This window comes from Monodelphis domestica, chromosome 3, assembly GCF_027887165.1.
Source record: "Monodelphis domestica isolate mMonDom1 chromosome 3, mMonDom1.pri, whole genome shotgun sequence".
NCBI classification, from domain to species: Eukaryota; Metazoa; Chordata; class Mammalia; order Didelphimorphia; family Didelphidae; genus Monodelphis; species Monodelphis domestica.
In genome coordinates this window covers 63899981-63925249 of record NC_077229.1, presented here as the reverse complement: position 1 = coordinate 63925249, position 25269 = coordinate 63899981, and the positions used below count along the sequence as shown (strand labels likewise).

Sequence of the window (25269 nt, the reverse complement as noted above, 5' to 3'; positions counted from 1 at the left end):
CTTCTAGATTCAGGAAAGGTCCATCACCAGAATACACCATGTATAGGGAGCCTTCCAAGTACCAATCAGTTGCCTGGATGGTCAGTTTTGCTGATCTGTAAGCATTTCACAGTTTAGCAAATAATTCCAGGGAGAGTAAGTGACTTACCCAAGGTCACACAGTTAAGGTCTTCCTGGCTCTAAGTCCAGATTATTCCAGGCAGCCTCTAGAACTCAGAGTTCCTGATTCCCTGTGTTGTGATTTCCAGTTTTCTCCAAAGCCTTAGTTCTACTGACTTCTACATGAGATTCGTTTTTATTTCTCAACCGTCAGTGCCTTTCTCCTCAAATTACTTGGTATTTAGTCCATATAGACTTATTTTGTATTAACTTGTACCTTTTGTGGAACATAAACTCCTGGGAGGGCAGAGACTAGCACGTTTGTGTTGCTGTGTTCCTAACACCAAATGACAGGGAGTATAGCACAGTGGATAGAGAACTGGTCTTGGAGTTGGGCAACCTGTGTTCTAGTCCTACCTTGGATACATAATGGAAAATCTTTTAATGTCTCAGTCTCAGACATATCTATGATAAATTGTAGAGAAATTGTAGGTTCAGATTGGAAGAAGGAGTTTCCTTATGGGAAGTTCTCTACACTAAGGATTTTAGAAGTCTAGATGCTTTTCCCCCATAATCACATTGTGACCTGGTAAGGAGCTGGAGTTCCTTTAGAAACCCCTGATCTTTTTCAGGCAAACTGCCATGTAAAAATGCCTCGTCTACCTCTTACTTGTGAAGTTTTTTAAGCCAAAGGTAAGATTTTACACATGTCCTTCTTTTATTCATTTTAGTAGGGGTACATTATGTCCTCAGTCAAAGAAAAAGGGACTAAGGACAGTGGTTAAAGCTCACAGGACTCAGCCAAATTCACAATGGCTGATGTTGAGAAGGACAACAGGATTTTTTGTTCAGAAGCATACACAGTGCCACACAGTTGGAAAGGGAGGCAAGCATAAGACTGGACCTAATTGGAGTGGACTCTTTTGATAAAAACTGGTCTAACTCCAGGATTCTTGAGCAAAGATGCCAACAAAAGCAAAGGCATCGTCTGGGGCAAGGATATGCTGACGGAATACTTGGAAAACCCCAAGAAGTCTATCCTTGGAACAGAAATGATCCCCGCTGGCATTTAGAAGAAAGGAGGAAGGGCAGACTTGATAAGCAAATTTCAGAAAAACTACCAATGAGTAATGGTTGTTTGCTGCCTCCCTTACAGCAAGATGCCTCATGATGAAATTTCCTTTTCTTTCCTTTAAACACATGCCATAACTCTACTCTATTTAAATTGTTTTTTTTTAATCAACCAGAAAACTTTGATCATGAATGCTTGTTTTAAAATTGTGTTCAGCAACTGTAATTTAAGGAATTATGTAGATTAGGTAGGTTTGTGTTTAAATGAACATGATTATGTATTCTGTGTTTTGGTCTTAAATCTAGTCCCAGAAAGGCAAGATTAACAATGGATAGAGATAGTTGGCCTCAGAGACAGCAAAATCAAGGCTCAAGTCTTGCCTCATTCATACATACATATGTATATGCAAACGTATACATACATGTATATGTATATACATAATACATGTTATTGTTGTTGTTCAGATATTTCAATATGTCCAACTCTTTGTGATCCCATTTGGGGTTTTCTTGGCGAAGATACTGGAGTGGTTTGCCATTTCCTTCTCTAGCTCATTTGACAGATGAGGAAACTGAGGCAAAGTTAAGTAACTTGTCTGGGGTCACAGCTAGTAATTATCTGAGGCCAGATTTGAACTCAGGAAGATAAATCTTACTGATTCCAGATCTGGTACTCCATCCACTATGTCACCTAGCTGTCCTCACAATACATACACACATATATGTCTATATTAACATTGATATCTATACATTTAAAGATATATGCAAATTTGTACTAGCTGTGTGACTCTCACTTCCTTGAAAATGACATTCTATCTTTCACCTTCATGCTCCAAGCCTAGAATTCTCTCCCTCCTCATCTCCACCCTCTGGCTTCTCTGGCTTCCTTCAAGTCATCTAAAACTCAACTGTCTGTAAGAAGCTTTTCCTGTTCCTTTTTAATGTTGGTGCCTCTCCTCTAAGGTTGTCTCCCATTTACCAGGTATGTATGTGTGTATATATATATATGCTATATATCACATTCACATATATGACATAGATATATATCTAGATATGTAAAGACAGAGATAGACTACTATCTTGATCTCTTTCTGTCCAGTCTTCTTGTATATGGTTGTTTGTACCCATTAGATTGTGAGCTCCTTTAAGATAGGAATAAATTTAGTCTTTCACTGAATCCACAATGCTTATAAAAATGCCTGACACATAGTAGGTGCCTTTTCACTTGATTATGTTCCTCACCTGAAACATCTCCATTCCACTGAAATCACACAAGTCTTGTTCTTATCTGGATTCATTTAGTGTTAAGATAGAAATATGTTATCATCATGAGTTTGTAATGTTGTGATCAAAAGACTTAATTCAATAATTAAATACCTCTCCAAATGTTAAGAATAGGTTTTCTCTTGTTAAAGTCAAGTCCATCAAAATAATTTTGGATCTTAACATTGCTCACTACCCCTCCCAAATTTGATAAGCAAGCCATGTTTGCCTTCATCTATTTCAGAGACAAAAGAAAAATTAGATTGACTCTAATGGAGACCTTCTTCCAAGTGGATGTTGATCCTCTTCTTGAGCAGTAAATTGAGTGTGGCTACTCAATCGGCTCTAAAATTAAATCATAGTCTAGACCATATGGCTCCATCTTTTCCACAAAATTAGCATGAAGTCTTTTGTCAAATCCTTTACTTTAATCTAGGTAAACTGTGTCTACAGCATTTCCTCCTTCCTCCACCAGCCATAAAGCCCTAAGGAAGCCAAATGGAAACAAGGCTATTACAAAGACAAGTTGTCAAGAGATGAAATGAGTCAGTCTTTAGGCTGGGTCATGGTGGCTATAGCTAATTGAGCACCTCGAGGGGATTTAGGAAGGGAAATCTTCATTTCTTTTTTTAAGGAATATATAATGCTCTAAGCATTCAGCATTATGAGCCTTGAGATCAGACAAATGGTAGCTACAATTTGAAATAAAAACACACACACTGAACCTTACTATCTATCACCTTTTCATCTCAAAACTGATACTTAGTTCAAAAGGAAGAAGAGCAACAAAGGCTAGGTAATTGGGATTAAGTGACTTGCCCAAGGTTATATAGCCAAAAAGTGTCTGAGGCCAAATTTGAACCCAGGACCTCCTGTTTCTATGTCTGGCTCTCTCTCTATTGAGGCACATAGCTGCCCCCTTTTCAATATTCTTAACAGCATAGATGGGAAAAGGGAAAATGCCTCCAATCTGCTTCCACAACAGGGAGTTGGTATAGGTTCATGAGATGTGGATAAGGAAGTCTGTACTTGAGAAGACAGAAAGTGAGCAGTGTTATGATCAACTCAAATGTCTTTCAACATATCTCTCAGAGGCTGATGTTACTTGCTGCAGAACATCTTTTGGGAGTAGATGTTCTTTGTTGGATTTTTTAAAACCCTTACCTTCTATCTTAGAATTGATAAATAAACATTGGCTTCAAGGCAGGAAAGTGATAAGGGTTAGCAATTTGGGTGACTTGAATAGGGTCACACAGCTAGGAAGTAGCTGAGGCTAGATTTGAATCTAGGTCCTCCCATCTCTAAGCCAGCAAGCTGCCCCATCCTGTTGGATCCTGACAATGTTTTGTAGTGATAAGGTGTTCCTAATAGGACATCAACGGCTAAGAGGGCAACACAGCAATGCACTGTGGAGTGCTTAGGGCATGTTGGAGCACAAAAGACACCACGGCCATCCAATGCAGCTGAGGAAGTCTCCAGGTGTAACGACTTTTCGTGCCACTGGACCCAGGCTTCCAACGCCGAGAGAGTGGGACTGTCTCTGTGCATCGACTTTTCCACTTAAATCTCCTTCATGCACAAGTGTCTTTGTGCACAAAAAGGCACAAAGACAGTCGTCATCCTTGGTTACCGAGAGACTACTACTACTACTACTACATCTACATCACAGATGAAAGCGCATAAAGACAAATGTCATCCTTGGTTACCGAGAGACTACTACTAATAGGACATCTTCAAGAAGAAAGTGCTCTCTGATGGGCATCTGCCAGAGTTTGATAGGCATCTTTTGAATCTAAGAGTATTCCTTGCAGGGAAGACATTACTGATAATTAGAATATATTCCCTATAGGCTCTCTCCTAAATCTTAGGACCAGATAGTGCTTCCAGGTGAGCATCTTCAAGGGGTGTGGGGTACTTCCTGTAGGATACATTCCCCCAGTTGAATAATGCTCTCAGCAGGACATCTCTTGGAGTCAGACATTACCTCCAGGACATCTCTAAGAGCTGGAAAGTATTCTCTACAACACATTTCCCAAAGTTGGAGGAACCCACAAGCAAGTCATCTTTTGGAGCCAGATGGTGTTCCATATATATGGCATCTCCAAGAGTTAAGACATATTTCCTGCACATCATCTCCCAAACCTTGTTGGCGTCCTCTATGTAGTATCTCTTAGAGCTAGATGGTGTTCTTATAAGGCACTTCCAAGAGTCTGATGTGCCTCAAAGGGGCATCTTTTGTAGCCACAGGCATCCCCTCCAGTCTATCTCTAAGAGTTAAAAAACAAAAACTCCCTGTAGGATATCTCCCAGAGATGGAATGTGCTTCCCCCAGGTTGTTTTCTGCAGAATTCATGGAACTGCTTCATGGGGTAGATCTCAAGCTGGCTTAAGACTGCTAATCTAATTGTAGCTGAGACTTTTCTTGAAAAATCCCAAGAGACCAAAGTCAGCCCTGGGATTTCCAAGTCTACTGAGGAAACAACGAGATCATCAGATTTTAAAGCTTCAAGGGACTTTAGAAGATATCTAGTCCAATCTTTTCATTTTGCAAATGAGGAAACAGTGTCTGAGAAGGGGGAAAAAATCTTGCCCAAGACCAGACATATAGTAAGTGGCAGAGCTAGGACTAGAATCCAAGTTTTCTTATGACAAAGCCAACATTCTATTTACTATACGGGCCTGTCCGTTAAAACCTCTGAAATGTTCAGACCAGACTACCTTTCAAGGACCTTTTGGGTCCGTGTGGCCTGGCCCATGTTCTGGGGAGGTTGGGAGGCAGTGGGATAGATGATTCCCCCAGCCTCTCCCCCCAACCATGACCTTTCTAGCAAATTTAAGCACGTCTGGTCAGCTCCCTCCCCCACTCTGTGCTCTGATCAGTGCCTACTCTATGTGTCTTAGTGAAGAACAGCTGGCTGCACAGCTGGAGAGTCTGTCTGATTTCTGAGTCCAATCTCAATTCAAGCCCATCCACCAGTGCTTTGGGAAACCTCCTGTTTGAAGGCATTTTATGCATACAAGATGTCGGCAAAGGCTGCACAAACAAGTAAAGGCTCCTTTGTGTCTCTAGCCTCATCCCCCTCCTCCCATTCCCTTTTCCAGAAGTGATTTCCTTTCTGACTCTGCTTGCCAGATGTTCTTAATAAAGCAGCTTGACCTTGAGAAGCAAAGGGCCAGGACAATCTTAATTCAAACCCTAACACTATCACTAACCAGTTGCATGACCCTGAGCAAGTCACAGCCTTGAACCTCAGTTTACTTATCTATAAAATAGGGATAACAATTCTTTTGTTACCTGCCTCACAGAGGAATTGTCAAGAAAGGCCTTTGTAAACCTTGAAATGCTAGAAATAACAGTTTATACTATTGTCATCAGTTATCACTTGGGAAATCAACCTAGCTATATATACAAGATAAACCAGATGGATGAAATTCCCCCCCACCCCAAAAAAAAGAAAGAAAAATCCCTATTGATAGGATGAGGAAATGCAGTTAAAGGACAGCCCTTCACATTAGTTGTCCTGTTAGAGAGATCCTTCTGAACCTTCTGATTTACAAAGCATAGTACCCAGAGTTAGGTAGAAGAGGAATTGAGATTAAATTTAGGAAATTATTCCATGCTTTCAATTGTCTCAAACTACTGCCAGTCACCAACCCTATCTTTTAGTCTTTTAAACAAGATGAGAAGTAGGAAAATATAGTGGAAAGAGCACAGGACTGAGAGGTGGGAAAGACATGAGTTCAAATCTTACTGCTGAAACAAAACTTATGAGCTCTCTGGCCCTGGGCAAGAAACTTTCTCTCTCTAACCTTCAGGTTCCATATGTGCAAAAAAAAAGAAAGAAAAAAGAAAAAAGATAACCACACAGGTAGTGCCTACTTTACGGGGATACTCTGAAGCTCATTTGAGATAAATAGGGATAAGAACTGAGTCTATACTTTTATTGGTAATAATAATGATAATAATAGCTAGCATTTATATAATACCTGCTATGAGCCAGGTACTGTGCTCCATATACATATGTGTATAACTTTATGATTATTTTGTCCCTTTTGATGTTTAGATTATTCTGTGATCTGAGGGTTTCATTGAAACATAAGTTCCTTATTTGGAGCTGCAAGAGAACTCAGATGCTATAAAGTCCAATTCTTAAATTTTATAGATGGGGAAACTGAGGTTCTGAGAGATTTAAATGATTTGCCCAGAGTCCCATGAATAAGAAGCAAAAGAATGGGATTTGAATCCAAGTCCCCTGACTTCAGATCCAGAGTTCTTTGAATTGAATCATGCTGCTTTCCTTGAAAAAAAAAAAATCAAGGCCTCTAGGAGGCTCTGGGCAGCTGAAAGGTTTAACCCAAGGGGCCTGGAGAACTTGCTCTGTGCTGGAAGTTCCTGTCAGGTCACTCTCTCAATAGGAGCAGCCCAAGTCCATTAGAGAAAGGAAAACTCCAAAAGCATTTTCCCAGGGGTTCTAGAGGGAATCCCAGAGGAGGAGTAGGACCTAAAAGGAGAGGACGGGAAAGGGCAGAAGAAGGGGAGAGGTGGAAAAGGAAGATGAAATAGAAGAGAAGGAAAAAGAATATTATAAAAAAAGGTGAAAGGAGTAGGGGATGAGTTGATGCAGATCTTCCTGCTAATGCTCAATCTCTAGACTATAGCACAATTGAATCACACCTGAAAATGTACTTTGTTAAGGCAAAAGTTGTTGATGGCATGGAGAAGACTTAAAGAGAGATGGATACCCGGTATCTCCCAGTGCTACCCCCAATACCCTAGCCCAGCTCTTCTCCATCCTCCCCCCCCAAAGCCCTCAGCCAGGGTGGTTCTTTAAGCCCCACCCAAAGCCCCTTCTTCCTGCCTCAGCCTCACCTACTCTTCCTCCAATCTTCAGGTACCCAAGAGTCCTCCCCCCTCCTGCCCTTCATCCCCCACTCCACCACTCCCTTTGCCAAGCAAGCTTCCTCTGGGCTTGCTCCCACCCCCAGGCATCCTACCTACCTCTCTCACACTGAGGTCCAGTGAAGCCATAGACACAAGCACAGCGGTTGGGGCCAATGCATCGGCCCCCGTTCTGACAACTCTGGTCACACACAGCTGGGGAGAAACAGAGAGAGAGCTACATTAACCAGGAGGGGCCAACTTTGGATGTAAGGGGGTGCTGAGCCTTTGGCACTTGTACAAAGTGGGAGGTAACAGAGTAATGCTTCCTAAAGCCTTGGACTGAAGGGCAACATCATTCATTCTGGATTTAGAACTGGAAGGAACCTTGAGTGGAGGTCATCTATTAAGTATAGACCTTTATTTTATAGTTGGCTATGTGATCTAATGGCTTGAGTGCTGAATTTGGCCTTAGTTCAAGTCCTGCCTCCCACACTTACTGGCTATGTGAACCTGGGCAAGTAAGGCCCTTGACTCAGTTTCCCCTTCTGGAAAACAGAACAATAATAACACTACCATCAAAGGGTTAGTCTAAGGACCAAATAAGACAACATACATAATGTACTTTGCCAATCTTAGAACCCTATGTAAAGGTGAGCTTTCCTTATTATTACTGATAGGAAAACAAAGTCTCAGAAACCTGGAGTGACTTGCCCAAGGGCAACCAGGCATTTGAACCAGGTCAACTGACCCCAAATACAACAGCCTTTTTGCTGAACCACATGATCACTCAGATTTCTTTTTTTCCTTCAATAATCAGAAAACAAAGAGACTTCCCTTTACAAAATATCCAAGGAGTAGTCACCCCACTTTTGTTTAAAGGCCTCCAGATGAGAGAGAGCCTACTACTTTGGAAGTAGCCCTTTCTACTAGGGACCAGCTCTAACAGTTAGGAAGTCTCTCCAATAAAGTCTAAATTTATCACCTTGCAAATTTTGCCCATTGTCATCTCCCTATTCCTGGACACCAGACCACCAGCAGTGGTTAGTCTGCAAATTACAATTTGGATTTTGGCAGAATCAGAATCTTTCTGGGGCCATGTAACCTGACCTGTCTAAGAATCCTCCTCTACTACATTGTCACCAAGTTGACATCCAACATTTCCTAGAAACCCCCCCCCCCAAAGAAGGCACCCACATATCTCTGAGGATGGTCCACTTTATTTTGATAGGATCTCATTTTTATTTATTTATTTATTTATTTTATTTTATTTATTTTATTTATTTTTTTTAAAAATCTTGGTACTGAAACTAGTTCTTCTATTGTGAAAACTTGGGCTCCTCTGTAATAGTTGTTTGAGAATTGGCATTTTGAGATTTATAATCGAGAGGTACAAGAATTTCTCTAAACCATGAGAATGACTTGGGACTATGGCTGGTCCCTGAATCAGAAGGCAGACTTGAGCCACATCTGGGAGTTTTAAAAAATTCACACACACACACAACTCATACAAAGGCGCGTGCACAAACTTTTTTAAAGGATAGATTGAGAAGAAAACATGGGAAGAGGGCAAGATGGCATCCTTGACCTCAGAAAGGAATTAATGAGCTGAGCCAGAAAGCACAAGAGTAACAAGAGATAGAAAAAAAATGAGAAGAAACCAAAAGGAGGGTGAAAAGATCAAAGTGTACTATTATACTTCTGTAGGAATCTTGAAACAGAAGTTGGGCTCAAGATTCTGATTGTATTTACCTCTTCAAGGGCTAACAGAAGTTCCAAAAAATATTTTAAAAGATCTGCTCTTTCCTCAACCTCTTTTCCCTATATTTGCCTAGTAGTTGATAATGTAAGGTACTCTGCTTTCTCATGGAAAGAGCAGAACTGAGTATCACCTAGTTCTTAATTGTCTTTCCCCTTCCCACTCTTAATTTCTCACACCAAAGGCTGTGATTTAATAAGCTACATCCTGTTACTAAAATTAGCTTCCTTTTTAGCCTGGGGCCAATATAATGGTTTTCAGGTCCCCTCCTCTGCTGTTCTATGGTGTTTGTGTCAGATGAAAGTTATTAGCACAATCATAATAGCTGAGAGCCCCCAGTTAGGAAAATTCCTAGCATTCAGAAAGAGGTTTGGCTCTCAACCTTAATTTACATTTTTGCATATCTCCTATTAAGCTCTGGCTTCTCCATATTTGAGGCAAATCAGGGGACCAGAAATGTTTAGGTAGAAGCAAGCAGAAACTATTTTATAGTGTCTGTTATTAGACAGGCACAAAGAGAGGAATTTAGGCTTTAAAAAGTCCAGTTGTTTTTTTTTTTTTAACTCTCTTCAGTCCTTGAAGAGATCAGTACAAGTATCAGCTTCATCCTGAGTTCTCTGTCCCAAGAAGTCTGTAGAGGCCTCATAGTTCACCTCAATCTCCCCTTCTCTGCTATATCTCTGTTCTCCTTTTGGATTGTCCTTTCAGTTTATTCTGTTGGTGGTTCTTGTCTTTGCCCCTGTGCCAACAGTGCTTAATAGCTTCATTTATTAAGTGCCCAATGGGGCTGAGGAAACCATTTTTCAGCTTCTTCCTATCAAAAAAGACAAGTTGGCTTCTGTGTTTATAATCTGTACCGAATGTGTCAACTAATATCAAGTTGGTGGTCTAAGGGAATGGGTTAGAGAGGAAAGAATGCTAGATTTTGAGTTAGAAGACCTAGATTTAAATCATCTCTCTGGAACTTAACTCATCTTTCTGAGCCTGTTTCCTTATTTATAAAATTAGAAAAATAATATTTATATTGCCTACATTACAGGATTATTAGAAGAAAAATGTTTTGTGAACTTTAAAGCATCACAAAAATGAGAGCTGATGATAGTCATCACCATCATCTTATTCTTCTCGTCTTTTTTGATGGCATTCGGTTAGAAATGGTCTTGGGTGTGTTGCTAGCTTGCTATTATTCTTTTATATTTCATGGTTTGTGGAATGTAATATTTTAAAATGGATTAAAAAATTACTTTTTTGGGCAATTGAATGAATGTGTAAGTATGAAGACCCATTCTTTAAATGTATCTTGTATATACCTATCAATGTATATGCTGTCTCTCCCATTAGAATGTAAATTCTTTGAGGGCCGGATTGTTTTCACTTTTTCTTAGGATCCCAATCACTTAGCACAGTGCTTGCAACATAGTAAATGCTTAATAAATACTTGTCAATTGAGTGTCACTCTAGTAGTAGATGGGACAACATGGGTAGTATGTACCTTGTCCTGTTCCCACCTAATTTTATCTCTTCTGTGAGATCTCTTTATTTTGACATTTTTTTATTCCACATGGATTAGTAACTATGTTATTTGGTATGGCAACATATATTAAATTTTTTCTTGAGTCCTTATGTCTAGGTAATTGTGAGCAGCAGTTAGCCTGTGATAATGGTCCAGTTTTCATAGAGTTTATTGGGATACTTTGAGGACAGCATTTTTATCATGGAGATTTTCCATGTCAGTCCATAAACGACAACTAGATACTGACATGTATTTCTAACCATTAAGTCATGTCTTCTAAGTTTTTGGTAATAAATTTTTACAATCTATAACAAGGTATTGCCAGTTTCTACCACTTCCTTTTATTTTTAAAACCCTTACCATTTATCTTAGAATACATACAAGTATCAGTTTCAAGGCAAAAGAATGGCAAGGATATGAAGAATGGCTAGGTAACTGGGGTTAAGTGACTTGCCTAGGATCACAGAAGTGTCTGTGATCAGATCTGAACCAGATCTGGCACTCTATCCACTGAGTTACCAAAGTACCCCTTCTATTTCCTTAAGTGGTTGCTAGTTTCAGTCTTTTAAAAGATAATTCTTTTATAATTTCTGATAGCAATGACATAGTTCATTATAAACTCTTCTATTTTCACAAAGAAATCCACATAGATGAACCATTTATTTGAGACTTCTCTGAATACTATCATTGGCAGAGTTTGTAAGGATGTCATTTAGAGGTGTCTTTGATTCTACTCTTAGATCATAATTGGTCAATTGGTTCCATCTAGTGATAACCTACTTTTGATTAGTACAGACAATAAATATAATGGTATGCACTTTTATCAGCCTTTATTTTACTCAGGGAAATGACTTCTGCTTGTTTCAGAAGTGTTTCTGCAGGTTTCTTACTAGTCTAAAATGTGGTCTAAGAATGCCTGTGAATTTTCTGTCTCCTTTTCAGTAAGGAACTGTGTATCTCTCTACTACTGCCCTAGGGTGATGGATTTTGTGTCTCATTATTATTGCAAAGATTTTCTTAAAAGATACTTTCCACATCTGCTAGGGTGCATTTTACAGATCTGAAAATAGGTGCATTAAGACAGGTATCACAAAGGTGTTCATTGCTTTAAACATATTCTTCCTATTCAGCTTTGATTTCAGGATGCCTAGAAGTACATATTTGATCACAGCTTTTCCCTTCATCTCTTTACATTCAATGTCTTGCTTTTGGTTGCACCTGCATCCACTGGTTCAATGTGGCCTCCAGATAGAAGTTCAAAGCCTTTAGTCTCTATCTTGCCTTGTCAAAGTTAACAATTTTACCATTATTGAATCAAAATAACACTTTGATGTCATTAAAGAAAGATTCCATAAGTTATTATTATAATTATGATCTCATTATTTTCATCCTTTTTGACAAAGTTCAGATAAAAGTCTTGAGAAAAGCCATTCTTTCACTATTATTCTTTTATGTTCAATGCTCTATGGACTCTTGCATGGCGTGTAAAATAACTGCTTTCTGTAGTGGAACAAAAGCATTAGGCTATATGCTCATCCTCCATAACAGGGGTTCTTCCGATGGGGTCTGTGAACTAGTAAACACTTTCTGATGACTATATTTTAACATAATTAGCTTCTTTTGAGAACCCATGTCTTTTATTTTATGCATTTACAAACATTATTTTGAGAAAGTGTCCATGGGCTTCACCAGATTGCCAAGGGATACAAAGAAGTGTCAGTGTCCCTGCTCTATAGGCTCTCCAAAAGCATCCTTGATACAATTTCATTTGGAGACAGGAAAACAAGGATCACATGCACCTATTCTCTATACTTGGAAAACTTTCCAATCCACATGACTTAGTATCATGATTATGAGTATATGGGATGGTAACATCTATTTTAGGAAAACATTGTTCTTGAGTGTTTATGAATCAATGTTATATAGTCAAATTCTGTCTGCCTTTGTGGAGGTGGGAACAGTGCTGTCTCTGACCTTTAGTACTTATTATTTTCTATCCCTATGGCTTAGTAAACCCATTTCCTGCTCCTGTAAGCACTTAAGAGGCAGTCAGGGGGTACAGTAGACAGAGTGTTGGTCCTACAGTCAGGAAGACCTGAGATCAAATCTGGGATCTGACATTTACTAACTATATGACCTTGGCTAAGTCACTGAACATTTGTTTGACTCAGTTTTCTAAACTGTAAAACGGGGATCATAAAAGCACCTACCTCCTAGGGTGGTTGTAATTTTATCATATTTGTAAAGTATTTAGCACAGTTACTTTTTTACAGAGGCAAGATTCCTCATTGTAGTACCTACCACTTAGTATGGTGGAAGGAAACAGGAAGGGGTCTGAGGAGGCAGCCCAGCTCTTGGAGGCAAGGTACCCAGACCAAATAGACTACTAGGGAAAAGAACAGTATTGACCATGTGTTTGGACCAATATCAAAAACCAAAATGGAGGTCATCTTAATCCCTACCTGAGTCCCATATCAAGTCCCAATATGTGTAGCCCTGAGCAAATCCTTTCCTTTCCCTTCCCTCAATTTTTCCATGTGTAAAAAGGCACTGTACCAAATCATCTCCAAAGTCCACCCTACCTTCCCAGCTTTGATATTCTATATTCTAAGGCCCCTCCCAGCTCTGACATTCTGTAATTTTCATGATATTCCCAAAAGGAAACGTTACCTCTGATCTCCCATCCTACCCATTCTTTCTCCTTTTCACTTTCCAAGACTTCTTTATCTCCCATACCTCCCTTTACCCTCTCTTCTAAGCCCCCTCACCTCCACTGGCACCACAGCTGGGGGAGAGCTGGCCATTGGCACAGGCACATAAATTGGGTCGGGAGCAGAACCCTTCCCCACAGGAATTCCGGCAAATGGCTGAAAAGAGGAAAAGAAGACGATGAGGACAAAGTATATGGGTTGGCCACTCTATCTGTTGTACTCATTGCTACACTGTGATAATGGTAACCTGGACTCAGGAAAGGATTCCAGGATGGGGAGTGAGGAGACTTGAGTTAGAATTCTGATTCAGAAACTAACTTTCTGTGTGACCTTAGGTAAATTCCTTCTCCTCTCCAGTTCTCAGTTTTCTCATTTCTGTAAACAGTTATGAGAATATTTGTTGAACTAAACTGAGGTTATAGTCAGTGGGATCTATGGGACATCATAAAAGAACTTCCTTGAGAAATCATGAATGACTGGAGCTGCTGCCATTGGGAACTATGGAATCCTGTTTCTTAGAAGTAGCTAAGGGAAAGAGAAAGAACATTCTTTAAGAAGGATGGGGATGGGGGCAACTGGGTAGCTCAGTGGATTGAGAGCCAGGCCTAGAGACAGGAAGTCCTAGGTTCAAATCTGGCCTCAGACACTTACCAGTTGTGTGACCCTGGGCAAGTCACTTGACCCCCATTGCCTAGCCCTTACTGCTATTCTGCCTTGGAACCAATATTGGCTCCAAGACAGAAGGTAAGGGTTAAAAAAAAAAAGGATGGGGATCCTCCTGCCCAGGTTTAGGAAAAGATGGCTTCAAGAGTACCTTTTTCATCTTTTCCAATTCTGTTTGTAGAGCAAAGCCAAGTCTCCTCTCCTAGAAGAGGGCAATTCTGCAGGAATCTCTTCCCCCTACCACTCTTATATTCAGAGCCTGAATAAGAAACTCTCACTTACGGACGATGCACTGATTTCCCCCAGGGAGAGTCCTCCATCCTGGGCAGCAATAAGAATGAAAGCGGGAACCACAGACATTTGGCCTAGAAAAGAACAGGGTACACAGATGAGTCCTCACACACACGTTCCCAGCCTGAGCTATAGAATCTTGGACCCAGAGGGCAAGGACTGAAGGAATGAGTGACTGAATAATGACCTAGCCTCAACCCCTATGAAGACAGGAAGAAGAGCCCTGACCACTCCCCCAGGAATTAAGGAGAGTGGAGGGTTCTCTGGAGTGTCATGGTAGTGGCTTGGTAACTCTAGGCCAATGTCAGCAGACCAAGGCCCAATGGCTAAATCCAGCAGACTGCTGAGTTTAAGAAAAAAAACAAAACTGAGAGACAGATCTGAAGATTAAATGAGATAATAATTATAAAGTGCTGAGCACAGTGCCTAGCACATAGAAGATGCTTAATTGATGTTTATTCCCTTCTCTTCCTTAATATCTTGTGTTTCCCACAGACTTAGGGGCCTCTGGCTTCCTTTACTCTCTTCTCTCTCCTCTGGTGTCTTTCATTCTTATGCTTCCTCTCTCTAGTCTTTTAATATCAATTACTTTGTACCTGAAGTAGGTAGAGGGCACATATAAAGTGGAAGTAGTGGTGGTGGTGAGGGGTTATCAATAAGGAACACTTTGAGGGAAGCCCTGAAGCTACTTGCCCATGGCTAGAGTTGAGGAGGCCCTGATGTGTCCATATTTTTATCCAAACACCCTCTTCCCATTCTCCTACTGAGCAGGAGATGGAGGGAGGCTGGTGTGACCATACCCTCTTAAGGTGTCAAAGCCTCTTCTTCTAACCCGACTCAAGGCTGGTGTCTCTTCAGAGCCAGTGGGTCTATCTGTCCGAATGGCCCCTTCCCACTGGGCCTGGACCAGGCAGACCAGTGTTGTCCATCCCAGCAGGATCTGGGTCATCCAGGTACTAGTCATGGTCAGAGTGCCTGCTTCTTTCCCTGGCCCTGTCCCTTGAGGCTCAGTCCCCAGGGCTGGTCGTCACAGGTTCTTGTCCTGGATTGGAAGGAAAGGAAAGGGAAGAAACAGAGCTCAATACAATAATAATAGCATCCAAGCATTTTTGGAGAAACAAAGAAATTTCTCCCCAACATTCCTTAGAGGTTGTGTGGGCCATTATCCCCATTTTATGGCAGGAGAAACCGAACCTCAAAGTATGAATTGTTCACAGGAATAGTAAGCTAGCCAGACCTAGGACTCAAGCATAAGCATCTTTCACTCCAAGTGCAAGGCTTTTTTTCATTATGTCACAGTTAGATTGAGTGTTTTCCTCAAGTCAGCTTCCACATGTGCCCTTCAGGTAAAAGCCCCTCCATTCTGGTCAAGTTCCCACTGTTCTCCAGTTGAGCACCATCTTCCTCAAATTTTATTCCCTTCTTGTCCAAATTCTATGGGTACTTTTAGGCTGAAAGTTTTGGCTCCAGTGTCATCTCCTTTGCTTTGAATCCTTCCTGATCCTTCTAGCTTTTAGGAATATTCTTTCCTTCCTTAAATGATAAAAAATGTTGGACCTAGAATTGGGAAGACTTAGGTTCAAGTTTCACTTTGGATTCTTTCTAGCTTCATGAGTCTGGGCAAGTCACTTAAACTACTAAAGCCTCAGAAAATTCTCTGGGCCTCCAAGTTACAGATGGGGTGTGATCTGTGTGGTAGTGGGAGAATGGAAAAATGACCAGTCCTTGAAACATAGTAGAATGTAAGCTATTTAAGGGAAGGGACCATTTAGAATTTTTACTTTTGCTTTCCTTGACATATCTAGTCAATAAATTGATTCGTCCAATAAATGTATAATTATAACTACCGGGAGGGATATAGAGACATAAATAAGGCTCATATGAACCAGTCCAACCATTCTGGAAAGCTATTTGGAACTAAGCCCCAAAAGGTATTAAACTGTGCATGCCTTCTGACCTAGTTTATACCCCAGAGAGATCAAAGAAAGAGAAAAAGAACTCATATGAAGAAAAATATTTACAGCAAATCTTTCTGGGGTGGCAAAGAACTGGAAATTGAGGGGATGCTTATCAATTTTGGAATGATAGAACAAGTTATGGTAGTCTGAATGTAATGGAGTACTATTTTGCTGTGTAGAAATGGAGAAGAGGATTTTAGAAAAACCTGGGAAGACTTCTGTGAATTGATGTAGAATGAAGTAAACAGAACCAGGAGAATGATTTCTACAGTTACAACATGGAATTCCTCCAGTTCATTATGCCTTTTAGCACAATAATATTCCATCACTAACATATCCCACAATTTATTCAGCCATTCCCCAATTGATGGACACCCCCCTCATTTTCCAATTTTTTGCCACCACAAAGAGCATGGCTAAAAATATTTTTGTAGCTTCATATTAATTAAGCAGGCTTGTGGGAAAAAGGAGGGTTTGAAGATTTGGTGGCTGGAGGGGTCATGCTAGCCTGAAGGTGGGGCTTGGAGCAGATCACCCTTGGGGTATTTATTGAGTTTTTTGGGGGGGATGGAGGTGGGTATGGCTAATATGGTAATTTGTTAGCATGACTATATGTGTTTTTAATGGATTTTATTTTTCTTCCTCATTGTATTCTTGCTCATTGTGAGGGGAAGAGACAGGGAGAAAATTTGGACCTGAAAATAAAGTAAAATGTAATTCATAACAAGGACATCAGAGATATCCAGAACCAAGTGTTCTACAAGGGCCAAGACTTTTTTCTACCTTATAGGGTGTCAGATTGGGTCTGTTACTTACCTTGGGTAAGTTACTATCTAGGCATTAGATTTACTATCTATAAGATAGGGAGGACAGTTTCAATTATCTTTCCAGTTTTCAAACTATGGACTTGTGAGCATCTTACTAATAGGAGGAATCTAGGAAGACTTCCTGGAAGAGGTAGCATTGGATTAAATTTTTAAGGATAAACAGGAAGTCCACAAATTTAGAAATCACTCTGAAATGAGGGGGATAAATGAGGAATGTACATATACATCACACACACACACATACACACACACAATCTGAGGAAGTTCCAGAGGAGGAAGAAGTCAGCATTGGGGAAAGTGAAGGAGAGTGATGTAGCACTCTAACTTCAAGGAGGAAATAACTTTTGAACTGGGCCTTGAATTTTGGGAAGGATTGCTACATGTGGAGATGGGAAGATAGGAACAAGAGGCATGCTTATTAGGGGTACATGACCATAGTAATACAATGGATAGAGAAATGGACTTGGAGTCTGGAAGACCTGAGTTCAAATCCAGACTCAAAACTCTTACTAGCTGTGTGGCCCTAGGCAAGTCACTTAACCTCTCCTTGCCTCAGTTTCCTCATCAGCAAAACGGGAATATTAATAAAGGTATCCCTTCTATATTGCAGGGTTAGGGACACTGCATCCCTGCAATTTGGAAAGACCACATAAAATTCTTTGGCTCTCCTTTGTACTAGAGAAGAAATCTGAATTAAAAAATTTTCTTTTATGGAGTATTTAAATACCTTATTGTAAAATTTGGGTTAAATATTTGGTCCTAGGTCTTTAGCTTCCACAAAAATCCTCTCCCCCCCAAATTCCCACTTAATTTCTTATGCCAGCCCTGTATATATCAGGAAAAGTCACGATGTGGAAGGAATACCTGTAATCCCAACCTCCCAGAGTTGTGAGGATTAAATGAGATATTTTAAAGATGTTTTGCATACCTAAAAAATGCTTTGTAATGCTAGCTATTGTTATGGTCCATTTTAGCTAGTTTGTAGGTTGTGTATGTGTGGAGCAGGTGGGTAGAGACTTTTGGAGCCAGAACTGGGAAGATTTTTAAGACCCTGCCAAGTCTCATCCTTTCCAAGAAATCTTCCCTGAATCTTGCAACCAACTCTACTCTCCCATTCTAGCCTAGAATACACAATTCTGAACTAAGAATAAGAATCCCTCCCATTCCATTCCACTATCACTTTATACTTTATGAAGGGTTTTCCTCACAACAACACTACTAGGCAGAGAGGGTAAGTATTATTATGCCCATTTTACAGATAAGGAAACTGAGACTCAGAGGTAGCCAGTAAGTGTTAGAGCCAGAACTGGAATCCTGATTTTTCTGACTCAAGGTAGTGATCCCACAGCTGCCTCTTTCCACTATCGCATAGCTGCCTCTTTTCCATTCTTCCATTCATCCATTCATTCATTCATTCATTCACTGAACAAATTTATTAAGCACCTCCTGAGTGAAAAGTATTGGTCTGCAGTCTGGGTGGGGAACCAGATTAAAATGTAACTGGGAAATATTTAACAAAATAAATATAATAGGGCATAGATAATGTTCATATGTGATTTTCTAAGTCAATATGCTGCTCAGAAGGAGCCCTTATGTAAGCTTTAGTGACTATTATTTCTTTTTAAGTCTGACTTCATTGTCTTAAAAGTGCTTTATAAATATGGTCCAGCCCAAATACCAATTATTCTGTGAAGTCTTTCCTGAATCCCTCTCCCTTTTCTTATAACAGTTCCTCCCCTCCATATCTTTCATTTTACAGATAAGGAAACAGGTCCAGAGGAGGGAAGTATGTCTTACCTAAGGTCCCAGAGGTAATTAAGTAGAAGATTCAAACCCAGATCCTGTGTTTGTTTTCTCCTTCTTTCAACTCCTTTGGTTTTACCCTCATACATGCTGTCAGAGACAGTGTGATTCAGCAGAATGAGCATAAAACTTGGAGTCAAGGGATGTAGGTTTGAATCCTGACTCTGTACTTACTATCTGTGTCACTTTGGTTAATCTAAGCCTCCCTTTCCTCATCTGTAAAATGGGAATAATACTAATGCATCTCTCTGTCAGAGTTGTGGTGAAGATCAAATGAGGTAATTTTTGTGGAGCACTTTGCAAACTTTCAAGCACTTTATAAATGCTACCTAACTTTTAAAGGAGGCAACTAGATGGTAGAGTAGATAAGAGTACTAAGCCTGAAGTCAGGAAGACTCACTGAGTTCAAATCTGAACTTGGATACTTAATAGTTGTGTGTCCCTGGGCAAGTCACTTAACCCTGTTTGTCTTAGTTTCCTCATCTGGAAAATGAGCTGGAGAAGGAATTGGCAAAGCACTCTAGTATCTGCAAAGAAAACCCCAAGAATCAAATACAACTAAACATGACTGAACAACCACAATTTTCAATGTGATCCATCAGAACTTTTTTTCTCAATTCATTTGCTTCCCATAAAGAACTCCAGGGGCCCTCCTCAAGATTGAGCCAAGTAGGAAAAGTCCTTGGGGATCTCCTTCCCTATTCTGGCTCCATCTGCTGGGCTCTGTCAGAAAACAATGCTTTTGATACTGTACCTAAAGGGTTATTGGGGGGGGGGGGGGACATTTGGCATGCCTTAATGGGTCTAGAAAGGTAAGCTGACTTTGCCTTCCTAGAGTCTGATCTAGTAGTAGGAGACACTAATATAGATTACTCAATCCAGGAAATTATAGGATACTTTCATTTGTTGTTGTTCAATCATTTCAGCCTTGCCTGACTCTCCAAGACCCCATTTGGGGGTTTTCTTGGCAAAGACACTGAGGTGGTTTGTCATTTCCTTCTCCAGCTCATTTTCCACATGAGGAAACGGAGGCAAATAGGATTAAATGACTTGCCCAGGATTATGCAGCTGATATGTGTCTGAGACTGGAAGAAGTCTTCCTTACTCTAAACCCTCACTCTATTTCCTGTTTCATCTCGATGCATTAGGAAGATGTAATCAAAGCATCGTGTGAGGTCAGCTGGGGCTGGTTTCATCAACTAGAGAACATCAGAGCAGGGTTGTTGGAGTAGCTGGCATTTGAGTTGGGCTTTAATTGATAAACAGAATTCTAGAATATCACATGTTTGCAAGAGTCTTATTCTTGAACAGGGTAGGAAGAGAGAAGCTTTTTTGAATGATGGAGCATAAGATTAGATATTAGCAGAGATGAAAGGAGTCTTAATGGCTGCTAGTTTTATTTGCTGTGTGACAGTAGGCAAGTTACTTGCTTCAGTTTCCTTCTCTGTAAAATGAGGGTGTTGGGCTAGATGTCTGTGTTCCTTTTTGGCTCTACACTTATGATCACTGAAACTCTATAGGCATTGGTTGTCTCCTCAGTAAGAAAAAAGTGTTAATTTATATGATCCGGGGGAGCTTTTAACCCTGTATCTAGCCTTTGACCTCATTGGGCCTCAGTTTCTCCCTTTTAACAAAAAGGAGTTTTGAGCTAGATGGTTTCTGAGTTTCCATTCCAGCTTCAGATCCTTTGAGCTCCTTAGGTCTCAGTTTCCTACTATGAAAAATGAAGGGGTTGGACTAGAGAGCCTCTCAGGATCTTTTAACTCTGCATTGAGGAGGCTGTGTGTGATCTCACCCACCCAGGGTCAGGATGTGAGTCTCAAAGAAACTCCTTTATAGAGGATCTGAGCACTGAGAGATAACAGTCCCATCTAGCCCTGACCAAAGGAGCCACAAGCCTTCATGCTGAGGGTATGGTAAAGGATTACCCCTTCCTGCCCACCACCCCACCCCAATGAGGGCTCCAGCTCTCCAGAGTCATGAATTCAGGGAAACTGCCAACTCCTTGGGGTCTAGCAAGGAAACCAATGCAGCATTTCCTCCCTGCAGGCCAGGCCGGGCCTCCCACTGACAGAGCTCAGCAGCTGGAGCCAGAGCGGGGAAGGGGGTCCCCAAGGACTTTCCCACTTGGCTCAGTCTTGAGGAGGGCCCCTGGAGTTCCTTATGGGAAGGGAAGGAGCCGGCTGGGAGGGAAAGAGGGCTGGGACGGATGAAGGAGAGGGCGGGACAGTCAGGAGTCCGTCTCTGTTCTAGGGAAGAGGCCCAGGCCCAGGACTATGTGAAGTCCCAGTTCTGGGCTGGGCAGGAGGAAAGGGGAGGGAATTAGAAAATTCAGAGCTAAAAAGGACCTTGGAGATCATTTAGTTCAACTTCTTCATTTTACAGAGAAGGAAACTGAGCCCTCGAGATGGGAAGTGGCTTACCCAAGGTCACATTGAGGGGAATTGGCACATTCACAACCAGGTTCTTTGACTCCAAATCCAGGGAGGAACATTGGATAAAGAAGTCTAATTTGGGAACCAGTGCTGGACTCAGGGACCAAAGCGCTCCAAGAGACTGGAAGCCAAGGCTGGGAGAATGAGGGCATAGGACATTGTCCCTAACTGGCTTCTGGGAAGGGAGCAGAGATAGAGCCTGGGAGGTATGGGAATGGGAAGTCAAGAGGGCTGGGGAGGGGGAGTGGGAAATGGGGGGTTGGGGGAACAGGCAAGGATAGAGGGAATGTGGGTGGGATGGTGAAGAAGACAGAGGAGGGAGAGAAAAGGGGTCCCCTGCAGGGGAGCAAAGGAAAAAGAGGGAAGTTAGGACAAGGAAAAAGAGAAAGAGAAGAGGAAATGGGGAGGAGGGGGCACTAGAGGGAAGGGAGGAGGGGGCTGAGCCCCAGTGGAGACAAAGAGTCTGCCCTCCCTGGCTTCAATCTCAGCCTCGGCCCAATCTGGGGCTCACCAAGCCGCCATCAGAGCTCCAGGCAGAGAGAGCACTGCCTCAGCCTCCCTCCCTCTGACCATCCATCCATCCTGTGGGAGGGGAAGGGAAGAGAGGGGAGAAGAGGGGAAGGAGCCTCAGCCCAAGCTGCCCCGGCCTGAGTCACCGAGCCCTCCATGCCTCAGCTCTGGTGTCCTGAGATCCCCCAGAGCAAAGCAGGGGGCTCTCACCTGCCGGGGGTTCCCAGCCTGCAGGCAGACAGACTGAGGCTGCCCCCACCAGTACGGGCAGCCAGAGCCAAAGCCCGCAGCCACAGCTGCTGGGGCCCCAGGCTCTGCTCCGAGCTAGAGCGCACAGCGTGCGCCCGGAGCAGAGCAGCCTCCGCCAGCCCAGGCTCAGAGGAGGGGGCTGGGCAAGGCTAAGCAGCAGGGCTCGGGGCTGCTAGGGCTGGAAACAAAGAAAAGCTTCCCTCCCCCCAGTCAGGGGCTCCCTCCCTCCCTCCCCACCCTTCCCACCACTCGCTCCCCCCCATCCCCCTCCCCACAGAGTGGCCCGACAGCTCCCTCCCTGAAATACCTGCGGGGCCAGGCCGGGTCCTGAGGCTGCAGGCTGGCGGGCTGTGGACTGTGGGGGCCCTGGGCTGGGGCTGGGGCCGGGGTGTGTGGGGAAGGGATGGACCGAGGGAGGGAGAGAGGGAGAGAGGGAGGGAAGGAGGGAGGCTGCAAGGTAGAGTGTAATCCAATTTGGGCGGGGGGCGGGGGCCTGGGCGGGGAGGGCCTTCTCCCTGGGAGAGCTGGGGGGCAGAGGGAGGGAGGGGAGCAGGAGGCCAGCCCTACCACATTCCCGAGCCAAAAGGCTGAAACTTCAAGGGGGAGTTGGGGGCGGGGTGGGGGGAGGCTCAGGGCTGGGAGACTTTGGAGGGAACTGACTGGAGACATTAGCACCTACCAGTTCCCAGGAGCAGAGGCCTGGCGGGCTGGAGAACTTATGGGGCCTTGGCAGTAGGGGCGACTCAGGGTTCAAGATTGGTGGGGAAAACTCGACCAGGGCTAAGGGAGACTCCAGAGCAGCCCCAAAGGGGTGGTGCCTACCTGCAAAGGAGGCAGAAAGAGGTTAAGCTCTGGAGGTGGAGTGGGGACTCATGTGGAAAACCAAGTCTTTGGGAATGGACGGACCAGTGGCCACCAGACCCAGAAGAATCTCAGAACTGGAAACCACCTTAGAACATAAAATGTCAGAACGTGGAATCTCCGATCTGGGAGGGTCCTAAAACATAGAAGGTCAGAACTGGTGCTCATGTTAGAACACACTATGTCAGTTCAGGAAAGACCCTTAGAACATGGAATGCCAGAGCTGGAAGAAATCTCAGGATAGAGAAGAACCTTGGAACACAGAACATCCGAGTTAGGAGAGAGGCAATATGGTGCAGGGGGGAGTATGGTAGATTTGGGCTTGGAGAACCTGGATTCAAATCTAGACTCAGTTTTTTTGAGACTTTAAATATGTCCCTTAGCCCTCTAGCTGTCAATTTTCTAAAATGTAAAAATGGTGAGATCATTTCCAGTACTTAATCTTATTAATTTTAGAATAGATTTGGAAGGACTCTTATAGTTCAATTCAACAAGCCCCTCTAATGAATCTGTAACTGAAGTGGACACTATGAGGACATAAAGGATCACTTCCTCAAGGGCTCAAAGGAGATAATATAGAAAAATGAAACATAGCATTTCTGTAGCTTGTGTAAAGTGATTTATAAAATTAAACTATAGACAACGTGAGCCATTATTAGGCTCTAAGAATACACATAATAAATAACTAGTGTCTACATAGCACTTAAAAGTTTTGCAAAGCACTTTAAGTATTATCTTATTTGCTCCTCAAAATAATCACTGAGATATATGTAGAATGGATACCATATTGTCAAAGAAAGGGGGAGGAAAAGAATTGGGAACTCAAAATTTTAAAAAGGAATAAAGTAGAGTGTAAGAACCAAGATAACATTATATGTAGCTACAGAAATAAAGTTTGAAGAATAAGTTGTGAATGTCTGCTTCCAGAGAAGAACTGATAAAAAGAAATATGAAAGATATAGTTTGTATATACACTTTTTCTTGTCAAATGATTTGTCAGTTTTTTTTCTCAAATGACAATTTTGTCAAATTCTTTACTGTGGGAAGGGGAAGGAAGGAGGGAGATACCTGGAAATTTTGACAAACATTAAAAATTTTTAAATATAATTATGAATTTTTAAGAAAAATCCTTATGATAGCGGTTCTATTATTTATATCCATTTCACAGATGAGGAAATGGATTTGGAATACTTGAATGATTTGTCCAGGGTCGCATAAAAGTTAGTGAATGACTGAGGGAGATTTAGAACTTTGATCTTCCTAACCCCAGTATCAGTAATTTTACCCACCATGTCTATGGGTCTTTCTGACAGTTCCCTCATCTTCCAGCAGACCCTTGTCCTAAAGAAGCTTTATATCCTACTTACATCCTTGCCTCTAGTCCTACCCCCATTACTTTACTGATACCAAGAGTCAGAAAGGGGGAAGCATTTGCTGGAGGTTCCATAGTTATTTAGTGGCAGAACAAAGTTTAGATAAAAGTGGGTTCCTTACATGAGAGCTATTTCTTTTTTACTCTCTGCCTTCCTTGAGCACTTTCTGATTTGTATGATCTGGTTGGTTCTTTGTCCTAAATTTCTCATGACTTAAAGCTCTAACTTTTGTTCATTATCACAGTCCTTATTTATTGTCTATCGTTCCTCAGAATAGGAAGCTTAACCTCCCCCCCACCCCCCATCCTCATTGTATGATCTCTCCATTTGGAGAGAGCATTTTACAAATTTATGAGTTTTTTTCTTTATGCTGAAGGAAAGCATGGATGCTAGTGAAGAGTCAGTTTCATTTACATGCTTGGGAGACTGGTAGCATCAAGAATATAGGGTTGGATAATTGATTATTTAAATGGAGGAACTCTAAGTAGGGGAATATAAGCTCCTGGAGGGCAGGGGTCATTTTCCAATTCAACTTTGAAGTTCCAGTCCTGAGCACAGTGCCCTACATGCTTTAGTGGTTCAATAAATGTGTTGGATTTGATTGGACTAGAGATAGTACCAGATGCCAGACAGTCACTGGGAAAGGGAGAGTATGTTTCAGAGCTCTGTGTGTGTGTGGTCTGTGTGAGGACAATATTCATTCCAGGAAGGTGGCAGCCGGAAGGGTCAGTCTATAAATTTGGAAAGGGGATAGAGGTAGAGAGAATGTGGATTTGATGGCCAAATCTTGATTCTAGAACAAGGGACCCCTTAAAGCCTGAAAGAGGTTAAGTTTATGACAAGTAGAAGAAAGGCAGGCTCATCTGACATACAGGTGAAACCAAGTTGGGAGGGACAGGCTAAGAAGGCTTAAAAAACCAAACATTTCTTCACAACCTAAATGGTGAATTTTAGGAGTCAACGTTTGCGTTTTCAGCAACATTAGCAAAACGGAAACTTGATTA

The 25269-nt window shown here is 41.9% G+C and overlaps 1 protein-coding gene and 1 pseudogene across 1 annotated transcript in view; one reads left to right on the top strand and one right to left on the bottom strand.

Annotated features, from left to right (window-relative positions):
• FBN3 (fibrillin 3) overlaps positions 1-22510 on the bottom strand; it is a 108387-nt gene extending 85877 nt beyond the window's left edge. The window contains exons 1-5 of the mRNA XM_056822065.1: positions 22339-22510; positions 15050-15291; positions 14241-14323; positions 13353-13451; positions 7433-7528 (exon numbers count right to left, since the gene is read on the bottom strand). Of these exons, the coding sequence (XP_056678043.1) occupies positions 7433-7528; positions 13353-13451; positions 14241-14323; positions 15050-15213 (442 nt within the window). The 5' untranslated portion in view covers positions 15214-15291; positions 22339-22510. The remainder of the gene's footprint in view (positions 1-7432; positions 7529-13352; positions 13452-14240; positions 14324-15049; positions 15292-22338) is intronic.
• LOC103092349 (cytochrome c-like) lies at positions 821-1226 on the top strand (annotated as a pseudogene).
• Positions 22511-25269: the final 2759 nt, after the last annotated feature.